The 13968-nt window shown below is 46.4% G+C and overlaps 1 protein-coding gene across 1 annotated transcript in view; it reads left to right on the top strand.

The window, feature by feature from the left end:
• The window catches only part of COL9A3 (collagen type IX alpha 3 chain), a 76828-nt gene that overhangs the window by 21261 nt on the left and 41599 nt on the right, over positions 1-13968 (top strand). Inside the window, exons 6-11 of the mRNA XM_030533251.1 lie at positions 3447-3482; positions 5215-5238; positions 5822-5875; positions 7304-7357; positions 9405-9446; positions 12180-12236. Coding sequence (XP_030389111.1) covers positions 3447-3482; positions 5215-5238; positions 5822-5875; positions 7304-7357; positions 9405-9446; positions 12180-12236 — 267 coding nt within the window. The remainder of the gene's footprint in view (positions 1-3446; positions 3483-5214; positions 5239-5821; positions 5876-7303; positions 7358-9404; positions 9447-12179; positions 12237-13968) is intronic.

The following is a 13968-nucleotide window of genomic DNA, read 5'->3' as shown; positions in this document are numbered from 1 at the left end:
GTCAGGCTTGGGGTCTAATATTTGTGTGTTTACACATTTCATTGACTTTTTCAAGCTTCCTGGAGCCACGGATGGCACTGAAATAACGGGAGAGCTGGTCTCCTGATACTGTTTCATTTCCCAGGTGGTAGCAATGCTATGGGAAGGCCAGATGGTGTGTTACTTGGACCAATAAATTGTTCTCCAAGACTAACAATGGTGGTGAAAAATGAAAGCTTTAAAAATACTCAGCTACTGAGGTTTTGCCCAAATGCCAAGAGATTCGCGTTGAAGCAGATTTCTGTGGAACTCCCGTGCATTTCCCATGCACAGATTTGTATAAGCCATTAGTTCCTGGGTACCTCACAGCTCCCTAAGTTATGTTCTGTAGACAACGATCCTGTGTGTGCTTTCATGCGTGTGTGTCAGTCATTTGAGCTAAGAAGTAAACTCTTCCATTTTCACTGGTAGATTCAGGAGCATCTAGGGAGTGGAATTCGTTCCCCCAGGATGTCTGCCTCAGCTCATCCCCACATCTTTAACTGAGCCTTCAAGCTCTCTTCTGTGCTGCCCAGATCCTGGTGTGGTTGTACACTTGGCTGGTCCTTGGGTGTAACTTAGAGTGGCCATCAGTGACCCTTGCGGGGCTGATACAGCAGCTGGGAATTGCTGAGCTGTAGGGAAGCCCCAGCCAAGTTCTGGTTTCCCTGCACGTACCCCCTACACTGACTCCAAGGAGGGAGGCGGGGGTCATGTTGAAGCCGTATAGCTGGAGGATGCCACTTTGGGCAGGCAAGGTGACAGAAAGCAGCCCTAAGGCAAGGGAGAAGCTGCCACTAGGGTGTTCTTCAGGCTTAATGTGTATCAGATTGTATATTGGACCCACCCCCTTCTTCATGGTGACACATTATTTGCCTTTCGATATTATTGTTGGTTTATGATGGTTTTGAATGGGGTGGAGTCTTCCATTGCTGTTCAGCTTCCTTAGCACCAGCGGGAGGGCTGGCGGATTATACATTCAATTATTGCTAATACTATTTTTGTTAACTGGTCCTGATCAGCAGCACCATTAGGCAGCTCATTTGGGCCTGTTTGCGAGCTCTTTGCTCACATTAGTAGCCGTGTTGATTTCAGTGGGGCTACTTGTCAGGGCAAGGGTGCGTGTGGGTGTGATCTCAAGCACATACAGCTTATATTTAAACCTTATCGACACAGTAGTAACCAGCACCTACTGTCAGCCGCAGTCAAGCGTGTGATTCCCTTATCTGTCCCCACCTTCCGAGGTGGAAGATAATCTTTAGTTCCCATAATTACCTCCTTATACAACAGCAACAGCTGCTCCACACTAGGGGCTCCCAATCTAGCCCTTTAGAAATTGAATTGGGATTTTAGGACCTGATCTTGCAAGGTTAAAATCCGTGCCTAAGCGTGGGAGAAGTCCCACTCGGGCATTAGTATGCCATGCAGACACATCTCTGAATTCTTCCTTTGCTAGGAGCATACCATGCTATTTCCCAGGGAACTCTTCATTGTTACAGGCATCGTCAAAAGTGTGTCTTGATGAAGGTCATTTTTGATATGACACTAGACAGGTAATAGCTAACTAGCGGTGTGTCAACTGCATTGTAAGCCCTGGACTATGGGACCCAGGTTTGTGGACTGGATGTTTCCAAGCCCTCCCTTGAGCCTCCACACTGCATTGTAAACCTGGGTTTGCTGTTGCTGAACTCGAGTCTCACAGCCATGCTAACAGCCATGAAGAATATGGAGAATTTGAAGAACTTCTGACCTGCAGCTTGACCTGTGTCCCCACTGCAAAATGACAGGGCTAGGACCTGAGTCACCATGTGACTTGGGCTCTGACTCACCTTCCCCACTGCAGCCTGGATCCTGAATACTTGCTGACTAGAGTCAGATTGATGTGTGTGTGTGGACCGAAGGGGGGCTTGGGCTCAAACCTGACTTGGAGCCTGGGTTTAGTGTGCAGTGTAAATATTCCCTTAAGCTCCAGGATCAGCAACTGCATTGCTGACTGTTCCAGTACAGTGTAGATTTTAAGGTAGGTTCATTACACAGGCAAATGGCTGATCCTGGGCATATTGGCACACCAAAAAGTTTTGCAGATCACGGCCTGCAGGAATGAGGACTCCAGAGTCACTAAAGATGTCATGGAGTCTTCTCAGAGAAATACAAACCTGTTACCAGTTTTCAGACGGTGGGGATGACAACTCTGTTTGACATTACTGTCCGCTGGGCATGGCATTAGTATGAATGATCTTCTATGCCATGAGACTTATTGTATTGCTGGCTAATGTTTTATTTATAGCCAGTACTGCACTGTGCTTATAGATAAGCCCTCTGAGTTTCCAGATATTTGTAGGGAAGATGGCTGGGAAATTGTATGATTCAGCACCCACCATTGAGCACAGTTGCTTACTCAGAGGGGAATGTGTTTGCCCTCAGCACCAATGTAAATAAACCCAAATCTTTCCTGTAATTTCACATGGCAACAAGGGCAGAGATTAAGTTACAGGAGGCCTGCCATTCTGTAACCCGTTGTGTTCAGTAGCTGTAGAATCACCATGCAGGGAACAGTATTTTCTTCATTCATTTTTCCATTTCCATTTAGTCTGCTTTGGAGCATTAACCAATGATTAATTTCATAGGCTCTTTCCAGCATTGGCATCTTCAGAACACAACAAAGGGATTTAAAAAGACCAGCTGTCTGTCTCGTTGTCTGTAATGAAGCAGAAATTTAGCAACTTCAGTGATTTAATTTTATCCTAAAATCAAGATTGCAAACATGCTCAGAAACCTGTAAATCAGGCTTAAGGTTTGGAATGCAAAAGCAGGAGGGAAATAACACCAGAATAGTTGGCAAAAAGAGACAAGTCCCAGAATCTAAACATCTTTGCTTGAAGGGGAAAGGGATGAATTAATAAAATGCAGTACAGTTGGGTCCCGATCCTGTCAACCTCTTCAGATCTTGCCCTCGGGTCCACAGCATGAAGTAATTACGGAACGTTTCAAACGTTAGCCAGTGAGATTCACTCTATCTGTAGCCAAAGATTTAAAGATCCCCAGTGACCAATCTGTGACCTGTTGTGTGTTGTGGTTCCCCACATTTAGTCTCATTTAGTGGAGTCCCGTGTTTTAATCTGGGCTCACAGATTTTTCTAAGAGAGTAGAGAAGAGGCTCTGTTTTGAGCATCAAGAGCATTCTTGAATCATTTAACTAATCAGACATGTCAAAGGGTTTTTTACTCACGTCTGTGAGCTCAGTCTCGCTTTGCCGTGTGGGTGGTGTAAGATGCTACTGAACTTCTCCAGAGTAAGGTGACTCCATGATCTGGTGTGTTCTGGATGCTCTGAGCCAGCAGGCTGACATCTGGATTAGAAACTCCCCTTTTACTTCTGTGGAGAGACCTAACCCGCTAACTCATATTCTGATGTTTCTAATCCTACAGGGTGCTTTAGGACCTGCAGGGCCGCCTGGACCAGCTGTAAGTAACTCTGAGAATTTGCAGACTTGTGTAGCGTAACACAGGTGCAAAATTCCCCATAGTAAAGTACCAGCAAAGCCCGTCTTGATGACAGTTATCTCATTGTGGGGGTCAGATCACAGGGCAAGAAAAGATGTGGGTCTTGTCTTGAACCAAACATACGGGCTCAAAGATGAAAAGAGATCATGTACTAAGTAGAGATGTTGGCCAGGAGGGGTCTGTATTAAAATATGTATATTTAAAATATGTAAAACCAGTTCTAACTGTCAAAGGCTTGGTCCAAAGCCCACTGAAGTAAATAGGAGACTTTCTATTGCTTCAATGAGCTTTTGCCCAACATTTATAAATTACCCAGCGTGGTTCCTATCAGTCGTGGACATATGCCAACTCATTGGGCATTGCGCTGGGCAAGTTAAGGTTTTTCCAGCCTGTAAAAAGGAGCTGTCAGAATGTTCAGCTTGCTGAACCATCCAGCTGGTTAAGCATCCTCAGAGACTTTATAATAATTCTGAAATCCACACAGCTGTGTTAGAAGATCCCTTTATTTAGCGGGGAGTCACATTTAACCATCGCTATTTGGGCCAATGGTATTACAGAAAAATTTAGAGCTAGATCCATATTGATCAGTACTGATGTCTTAGTAACAAAGCCCCTCAAAAAGCCTACCAGGAAATTAAATGATGGGCATGTTTTAATTCCAGATATAACCTCTCCACTGAAATACTGCATTTAAAAAACCTTGGCTCCTTAATGCTGAAAAATCAAATAGCCTTTTCCAAGGTGATGATTATTATGGTGTTAAAAATCCAGCTTCTCAGCCCAGGGAGCTAACAGGAATGACTAACTTAGTGTGCAACATCAGCACATGCTACTGACGCTGCCGGTCCTCTCTTCGTATGACCAGGAGGCAGAATATTGAGGTGCATAGAGTCAAGCATTCTGGTTGCCTGTCAGTTTCAGTAGACTGTCCGCTCCCGAGGTCAGAACAGTCAAGATGGTTTAACATTGCTCGCACACATGTGACATGGCCTATGTTATACTGAAGGTCAGACTAGTGATCACAGTGCTCCCCTGTGGCCTTGGAATCTCTGATATCTCGATGATATCTTAAACACTGTGTTTATGGGCCAGCAGCCAGTCACATAACATTAATTCGATCACAGTCCTTATTTTATCAGGAATGGTAGTTTTTTTTTTTCATATCCCCAGAGAGATGGTTTTCTTTTAATGTAGCTTTTAACAGGTGCCAAGAGAAGTGGCTTCCCAACAGCAAAGGATTTGTAGAGAAAACTAGGTTAAAAAAAACAGAGGGGGGGCTGTATTTCTACCCTCATTTGTGCACATGACCCATTGATGGGTCACTGGATGAATCTTGGAGCAGTGAATAGCCCGTGGGCAACAAAGTGGAAAAGTGAACGCAAAATACAGACGACAAATCTAGGTAGGGTGACCAGACAGCAAGTGTGAAAAATCGGGATGGGGGTGGGGTGTAATAGGAGCCTATATAAGAAAAAGACCCAAAAATTGGGACTGTCCCTATAAAATCGGGACATCTGGTCACCCTAAATCTAGGATTCAGTAACTGTCTCTGGCTCCACTTTCTGACTAAATTAGAACAATAGGGGCTAGGGGAGTGTTGGGCGGTGGGGGAAGTGGTTTTTTGATATGATGATTCACTCTTTGTGTGGTCAGTTTGCAAATGATCTTTCTTTGTTTTAAATTTTGTTTTCAGGGCAAGGGACTGCCAGGCCCTCCGGTAAGTAGCAGCATCTTTCCCAGGGCTGGTCTACACTAGAATGTTGGGTCAACCTAGCTACATTGCTCAGGAGTGTGAAAAATTCACTCCACAGAGCAACATTGCTAGGTTGGCCTACGTTTTAAGAGTAAACCAGACCTCAAAAAGGGGGTTTAACTTATTACATTGGTTGTGTTCTACTTCGGTATTTTCCCCAAAATCCACCCACAGACCCAGATCCTTGGGTGCTCTGAGCAGTGCTAAATCCAGTGGGTGTGAAGCCATGGCTAAGGGTGGCCTGATGCAACCTTTACACTGCTGGAGGCTGGTTTGGCCACTGATGTGAATTAGAGATGCCACAGAGTGCAGCAGCTTTGTACCTGGTGGGAACATTTCATTGCTTTCCCCTGGAAGGGGATCCCTCTTGAGGACAGGGCACAGGGAGCCAGGGAGTGTCTGTGTTCGTATATGGAGCATCTGGCTGATAAGGTGTGTAAGGGAGGGGTGTAAGAGTGGGGGGGTGAACAGCGTAAAGCATTTGCTTTTGTACTGCGAGAGCAATACTGGGTAGCAGCATATGTAATGTTCTGGCTCAATTTTATAGGGGCCTCCAGGACCCAGCGGACTCCCGGGCGGAAACGGACTTCAAGGGCCAGCTGTGAGTTTCCTTTGCTGTTTAATTCCCATTGATTGAACATCCTGCAGCCACAGAAGAACAAGGTCTATTTCTGGCCTCTTGCTGTACTTGGGAAGGTTAATGAGAGTATGACACCACACTTGCTCCGTGAATAGGCCAGCAGGAGATGCCATTCCCTGTATTGGCTAGTGCGGTGGGTGTGTGTCAACAGGGCCAGTGCAAGGATGTTTCACGCCCTAGGCGAAACTTCCACCTTGCGCCCGCCCCCGAGCCCCCGCCCTGAGGCCCCCCTCCTGCCCTGTGGCAGCTCTCCCCCTCCGCCCTGAGGTGCCCCCCCGTGGCAGCTCCCCACCCTCTGCCCTGAGGCACCCCCCCGCCCCAGCTCACCCCTGCTCCGCCTCCACCGTGAGCACGCCATCGCTGCTTCACTTCTCCCGCCTCCCAGGCTTGCGGCGCCAATCAGTTTAGGCGTTGCAAGCCTGGGAGGCGGGAGAAGTGAAGCGGCCACGGCGTGCTGGGGGAGGAGGTGGGGCAGGGGTGAGCTGGGGTGGGGAGTTCCCCTGCGTGCTGCCTCCCCCCTTACTTGCTGCAGGCGACCCTCTCCGCATCCCCCTGCCCCAGCTCCCTCCACCTAAATGCCGGTGGTGACCGGGCAGCTGAAAATCCGGCCGCCGCGGTCGCTGCCGAAGAAAATGGCGCTCCCCAAATCCTAGCACCCTAGGCGACCATCTAGGTTGCTTAAATGGTAGCACGGCCCTGTGTATCAGCTACCACGCCAGAGCTGCTCAAGTGTGTTCAGTCATCTCGCTCTCTAGTGGCTGAAGTCTACAGGACGTGTTAGCTGTAACTGCGAATGAAGGCTTTGTATCTCATGCCACATGTGTGCCGGTTAGCTGGTGACAAAGGTGTCCATTCTTTGTGGCAGGGGATTGGTCACACCTGGAGCTCAAGCATGTCACTGGCATGAAGCCATTTAATATATTGGGTCAAATCTTCCTTTTGCAGTCATGCACAAAATTTGCATTCACATTTTGAAGTACAAATCCTGAGGACTTATGCCTTGGATTGAAGGAATGCAGGTGCAAATACTCAGATTTGACCTTGTAATTCCTTTGGCAGGCACAAAAGCATCTGCAGAAAGAGACGCCGTGGCTCAATCCTCTTCTAGACATGTCCGCTTATGCCACATTAAAAAAAATGTGATTGCATTTTCGTTTCTTTTCAGATTTTCAGTCAAGTTATTAATATGGTGAAATTGTCCCAGGAAAATCTTTCTTATCCTCATTCATCTCATACATATATAGTATTTATATGTCCCACTGGATTGAACAGCAAAACGTCTGTTGATTTGAGTGGGAACAGGACTGGGTCCTTCGATGGACTCTTTTCCCAAGAGAGATTCTACAGAGGGTGTATATGGGAATTCTTGTTATTTCTCACTCCTTCTAGGGACCATCAGGTCTTCCAGGATTCCCAGGACAGCCTGGACCTCCAGGGCCTCCAGTAAGTTGTGATTTTTCCATGTAATAAACACAAAAAAAGCTAAACTTGGTGTGATTTTTGGAATCTTCTTCTTGTGCCCATGGAAACAGCTGACAGGGCAGTTGCATTTTTTTGCTATTTTAGGTTCAAACTCACACTTAAGTTGAAGTGTTCCCTACAAACTAAAAACAATGCATTAGGGTAGTGGTTTTCAAACTTTAGCAACCCGAGGATCCCCATTTTGATTTAAAAAAATATGTGGACCCCAAACCCCCTGCTCAGCCCCACACCCTGCCCCCAAGGCCCTGCCCCATCTCTTCCTGTCCCCACTTCTCCCCTACCCCTCCACTTCCCTGCCTCTTTTCGCCCCCTCCCCCGAGCACACCCCATCTCCACTTCTCCCCCTCCCTCCCAGCACCTCCTGCACATCCCAGACATGATTACACCCCCCCTCCTGAGCGTACCTGCGCCTTCCCCTCCCTCCCAGCGCCTCCTGCACACCCGACATGATTACACCCCCCCGAGCGCACCCGTGCGTTCCCCTCCCTCCCAGCGCCTCCTGCACACCCCAGACATGATTACGCCCCCCCTCTCCCGAGTGCACCCGCGCCTTCCCCTCCCTCCCAGCGCCTCCTGCACACCCCAGACATGATTACGCCCCCCCCTCCCAAGTGCACCCGCGCCTTCCCCTCCCTCCCAGTGCCTCCTGCACACCACTGAGCAGAGCAGCTGTTCCCCAGTGTGCAGAAGGTGCTGTAAGGGAGGGGGAGGAGTTGATCAGCAGGACCCGTGGACCTCCTGGGATACCCTCGCGGACCCTGTTTGAGCAACGCTGCATTAGAGGGAAAGCAATGACTGTTTATTGCCTGTGCTTATGAGTGTTTATTATTCCTGCTGATGCCGAGTGGGCAGGGAGTGATGCAGTGCCCTGTGGCTTCAGGCCACACACTGATCACAGGAAAGATTTTTCCTCCCGGGTAACCATGGTGTGATTGGCCGTATTGTTATGGGATTTTTCTTCACGTTCCTCAAAAACAGCTGGTCTTGGGGCCTGAAATGGGTGAAGATGATCCTGTGAAGATGTCTGGCACCCTGTCTGGAGGGATTGCTTACCCTGACAGCAGCAAGAGCCTTTATTAGATGGAGCGACAGTCTGATGAACTATATCAGACCCTGTGTTCCTGTAATCCCATGCCCTTGTGTGGGTTGCTGGCTGTTAGGATTTAACTTGTGCATCTAAAATCATGAGCCTCTACCGTGTGAGCTAAAACATCCACCTCTATTAGCTATGGTTATACTAACCTCCCCAACCACTGGGTGCACCAGCAGCCACCCCAAGAGGGGGACGGACGCCATCCTGTGTCAGCGTGAGTTACATTCCTATCATACATATCCTAAAACTAGCTTTTGTGTGTAGTGGAGTAATTGTGCAGGTAGGGTTGTTGGTAATTACCTATAACTGAGGAGATGGGTCTCCTTTAAAGGCGTCTGCATTAGACAATGAGTGGAAAGTCCCACCCCTATAAAGGGAAATTCTCGTGAAGATAACAATCTTGGGAAAATGAAATTGGGGTTCCCTCTGAAAAATTTGCTCCTTGGAAAACATGGTTCCTCCCCACATCCTGCAGATATAATCACACCTCTATGTTGGTCTGCTTAAGCCATAGCCATTGTGTTGCCAGCTGTATGGTCTAGTGGTTAGAGCACATTGTTAGTGGTTAACTGTCAGGGCTCCTTAATTCTGGGGTTCTGTTGCTAACTCTGCCACCGATTTGAGGTGCGTGACCTCGCTTCATCCGTAAGTGGCTCATAGGCCTGGCATTGGCCATCTGCCAAGGGGTGAATTTTACCTTGTGTGACTCAGGCAAGCCATTCAACCTAGATTTACCTCTCTGTAAAAGGAGTGTAAATCTATTGACCTAGCTAACTCATGAATGTGCTTTGAGAGGTGAAAAGGAAATACAGAAGTGGAAAATATCTGTGTCAATAAAATATGTTTTTTGGAGATAACATTTTCTTTGGTGCTTTGTGTTGATATAGTTAAAAGTCTAAATGTTCTTGGTTATAGGGTCTTCCAGGGGTTCTTCCTGATGGCAGTGGGGACCTTCAGGTAGGTTTTTCTTTATATTGTAGCAACACATTGTTAACTTAACTCCTTAAACAATTTTTTATGTATGGATTTGGGTCAACATAGGTCTGTTTTAATGTGCAAGGGCTAAATCATGCAAACATGGTAGCCATACCCATTAAATTAATGGAGCTGTTTGTGTGGCTAATGTTTCCAGGTGCATAAGTATTTGCCCTATCAGGGCCTTGGACTCTTTCAAGTATGCAGATATTTTAGAACTGTTTCAGGATATTCCTTGTCATTTTACTTCAATTTGTTCCTTGCTTCCCTAGTGCCGATTTTACATATGTTTGATCCCTTGCCAGTTTAATGAAAAGCAAATTTTAGCATTTGACAACTGATAACAATTTTTCATGCATCTGTTTCAAACAGAAAAAGTCAAATTTGTTTTGCTGTTTATTTCCATGGGCAGCAGCACCTTGTTCCCAGGGGCATAAGTCTTGTTTGTTCTTTCCTTTTTGGGCAAATATCTTGATTTCTTTATTTCAAAGGAATGAAACAGACATTAAGGTAATGAGCGATATAAATGATATTTCAAGATTTCACAGCTGTTGTTATGACAGCTTCTTTGCTTTCCTAATTAGAGTACTCTGAAAAAGCTTGTCTTGTTGACACTGTCTTATGGGAAAGACTTATGGAATATAACTGAAAATAACTTCTTTGGTAATTTTTTAGGCCACCCTATCGAATTTAATAGAAAATTATCTCCCTGCTACAGAATTATAAACAAAGGTTTAAAAAAAACCTATAGAAGGATCTCGTTCTCGATTGTTCTATAGATTTTTTTGAAGTACTAGCTATAGAATCCTCTTAAACTTGTATACAGCTTTTGATTTAGTCCCTGTGAAATCCTAGAAGACTCTCCCATGTGGGCTAGACACAGCTTGAGAATCTGTTGATAGTTTGCTTCATTTTTAACTGAATTCCCATTCCTATAAACTCTTATGCATGAGTTTTTCCTTTGATCAAGTGACACCAATACAACTTCAAATGGGAGTAAAGTTAAGTGTATTCCTAATTGTTTGCCTGATTGAGCCCCAGGTTTCCAGCAGAGCAAGATCAGTGGACATGGTCTGCTGTAAATAAATATCCTTGTTCTGTTTAGAATAAGGAGGTTTGGGGCCGGATTCAAAGCCCACTGAAGTGAGTATTGATGTCTCTAGGTCCTATCTTTTCCAGACTCAGCCAGGGTTACAGTCACTATTAGGAAGTCTAGACAGAAGAGATCGTTTTACTCTCGATCCAGACATGCAACTCCCATTGACATGTACAGCAGGTGATTGGCTTGGGTGATGCAAAAGAAGATTTTCTAGGGCATGAGGTTCCAATAGGAACAGTGAGGTCAAATAACCTAACTAGCTTTGAGATGGAGCTTGGTAAGTTTATGAACAGGATTCTATGCTGGAGTTGCCTGTGATAGCAGGGGGCTGGATTCAGTGACCCAGGAGGCCCCTTCCAGTCCTAAGTTCTTAGGTATGTGTTCATAGGAGATGTCTAAAATTGAGTTGGGGCTTTACGGCCTGGATTACAGAATCCATCCGTGTGCCCAGCTTTGTTTCATGTTTTGCTCTCAAGACCCTGAGGCCACCTGCTCAGTTTAGACTTGAGAAAATCCTCTCCTCTTGTTGAAAGGCGCTATGAAGTGGCAGTCTTTACTTCTTTTGTGTGTTAATCACTTTCTCTAATTAGGCCACAGAACAGATTCCAGCAACACAGGAAGCAAGCCTGGAGGTTATTAACTAGGACTGGACTAAATATTTCTAAAATTTTGCTGAAAAATGTTGATTTTTTTTTATGAAATGTTCAGTTTTTTGGAAGCAGTGTTGCCTAGTGGATAGCGCACTGGGTGGGGACTCAGGAGATCTGGGTTCTATTCCCAGCTCTGCCACTGGCCTGCTGGGTGACCTAGGGCAAGTCACTTCATCTCCCTGTGCTTCAGTTGCCCCATCTGTAAAATGGGATAGTGATACTGGCCTCCTCTGTAAAGTGCTTGAGTTCTGCTGATGAAAAGTGCTATAAGACTACAAGGTGGGGGAGGTAATATCTTTTATGAGACCAACTTCTGTTGGTGAGGAGAGATGAGCTTTCAGGCTACACAGAGCTCTTCTTCCAGTCTGGGAAAGGTACTCAGGTCCTGTCTACACTGCATGCCTATATCGGTGAGAGTACTTCACTCAGGGGTGTGAAAAATCCACACCTCTGAGCAATGTAGTCATACCAATCTAACCCCCCACGTAGAGAGTGCTGTGTCAGCAGGAGAGTTAGTGCTCTTGGGGAGGTGGATTAACTATGCCGACCGGAGACTCCTCTCCCTTCATTTTCAAGAAAACATTACAGCAGTGCAAACTGCCCGTGCAGCGTTTTAAGGGTAGACTCGCCGTCAGTGTTACACGGCGGAACATGCAAGATGAATTGGGCAGTTAACACACTGAGTACCTTTCCCAGACCTGAGGAAGAGCTTTGTGTGGCTCCAAAGCTTCTCTCTCTCACCAACAGAAGTTGGTCCAATAACAGATATTACTTCCCCCACCTTGTCTCTCTCATATCCTGGAACCGACACGGCTACAGCAACCCTGCAAACAATATATAAGAGCTAGGTATTAGTGTTAGTATTATTGATCAGCATACTTTCCCCCTCGATAATAATGACACCCACCTTGCTCCAAACACCCATTGTCTGTGATGGTTAAACTCATGCATGTTTGTTTTGTGCAGTGCTCAACTCTCTGCCCTCCAGGTCCTCCAGGTCCTCCAGGAATGCCAGGATTCAAGGTAAGAAAAATATCCTCTGTAAACACAAGGAGTTGAGTCCCAGAACGTGTGGCAGCGGAAGGCCTGTGGCTGAGAGCAGGACTCAGGTTCACACTGTACAAAGTACACTACAGTCCTCCTTTATCCAAGCCGGTGGGTCTTGGAGGACGTTACCCAGACACAAATTGCCATCAGCTTTTATTTTCAAGAGAGAATTGAAGGATACAGGCCCCATCCTGCTCTCAGCACATGGCATTCCCATTAACATCCATGGGAGTTCCAAACGCACAGGGCTTGATCCCACCGTAGCACTTAACCACACCCCCCCCCCATGGACTGCAGTGGGAGAATTTGCAGTGCTTAAAGTTAAGCATGTGCTTCAGTGCTTTGCTAAATCGGGACTCCGGCTCCTTGCAGGATTGAACTCGGAGTCCCTCTTTGTTAGCTGTAACTTTGACTGTCTCTACTGCAACTGGGAGGGTGTTCCCCAGTGCACACAGACGGATGTACTTGCTCTGCTCCAACTAGTGTGCTAAAAATAGGAGTGTGTCTGGGGTAGCAAGGGCAGCGGCTCGGGGTAGCTACCTGAGTACAAACCCCCGGACTCCTCTGGGCGTGTCTCAGGCAAGTAGCCCGAGCTGCTGCTCTTTTTAACATGCTAGCTGGAGCACAGGTAGCCCATGCCTGCCTCCTCATCCCCTTAGAAACACATCCCGGGTTTTTCAAGTACACTTATCACTGTGATGCGGAGATACCTATTGTATTGTGGAGGGCATAACTCACGTGACCGAATACCATTTCACCCTATTTCCCGCCTACTGTAGAACCCAACTGCTCCCCAGTTTACAATGGCTGCTTGGCAGTATGTAAATTCAAGGCTGCAGCGGGTGTTCAGCCGTACTGAAAGGCAATACCCCTCACTTCTCATCCCGCACCTTGCACAGATTGGGTACCAAATATTTAGTTCATCTGTCTGATGGGACAAAACCTCAGCTCAGCTTCTCAACCAGCTGCTCTGGTGCTGAGCTGGGGGAGCTCAGCAATATTTAGCAGATGTAGAGGGACAATCCTGCAGGAGGCCGAGTGTCTCCTGGGGAAATACTGGTGTCCTTCAGCTCCCATGGAATTCAGTCCTCTGCAGGAAATGCTCAGCTCCTCAGAGAACTGAGAGATTCATTAGAAACACACACAGTCAACTGTTAGTGGTAAGGGGTGAAATTCAAGGCCCGCGAAATAAGAAAGTCTCCAAATAGGGCTTAAGTAATGGATAGGTTCTGAGCTCGTCCTCTGCACCATGAGGAATTTCACCCAGGCTAACTAGTATTAGTATGGTCTTTTGCCACAAAAATAGTGGAGATGAAAGAAAATGAAGCAAGGCAGAGTTTTATATCAAGATCATTGGAGTGTGTATGGGTTCATTGCCAGCCTGATGGGGTTGCCGGAGATGTAATAATAAGCTATGGAAGATTAAATATCCTTTTGCATAAATGGGCTTTTAAAAAAATGTAAAGACCTCAGGTAACATTTTTCAAAAGCACCCAAACCTCATTTTCAAAAGTGACATAGGGTAACATTTTCAAAAGCACTTAAATCCCATTTTCAGAAGTGACTAGGACTTTTGGTTCTCAGTCACTTAGATGCTTTTGAAAATTTTATCCTTAGGCATTTAGGAACTGTAAGATGGGCAGCCTGCTCGTGGCCAGAGATTACTCTGTGGTGCCCTGCCTCTGTTTCCTCCTCTTCAGGGCCCTTT

The sequence above is a fragment of the Gopherus evgoodei genome, chromosome 14, assembly GCF_007399415.2.
Source record: "Gopherus evgoodei ecotype Sinaloan lineage chromosome 14, rGopEvg1_v1.p, whole genome shotgun sequence".
NCBI lineage: Eukaryota > Metazoa > Chordata > Testudines > Testudinidae > Gopherus > Gopherus evgoodei.
This window is presented reverse-complemented; position numbering and strand designations above follow the sequence as displayed.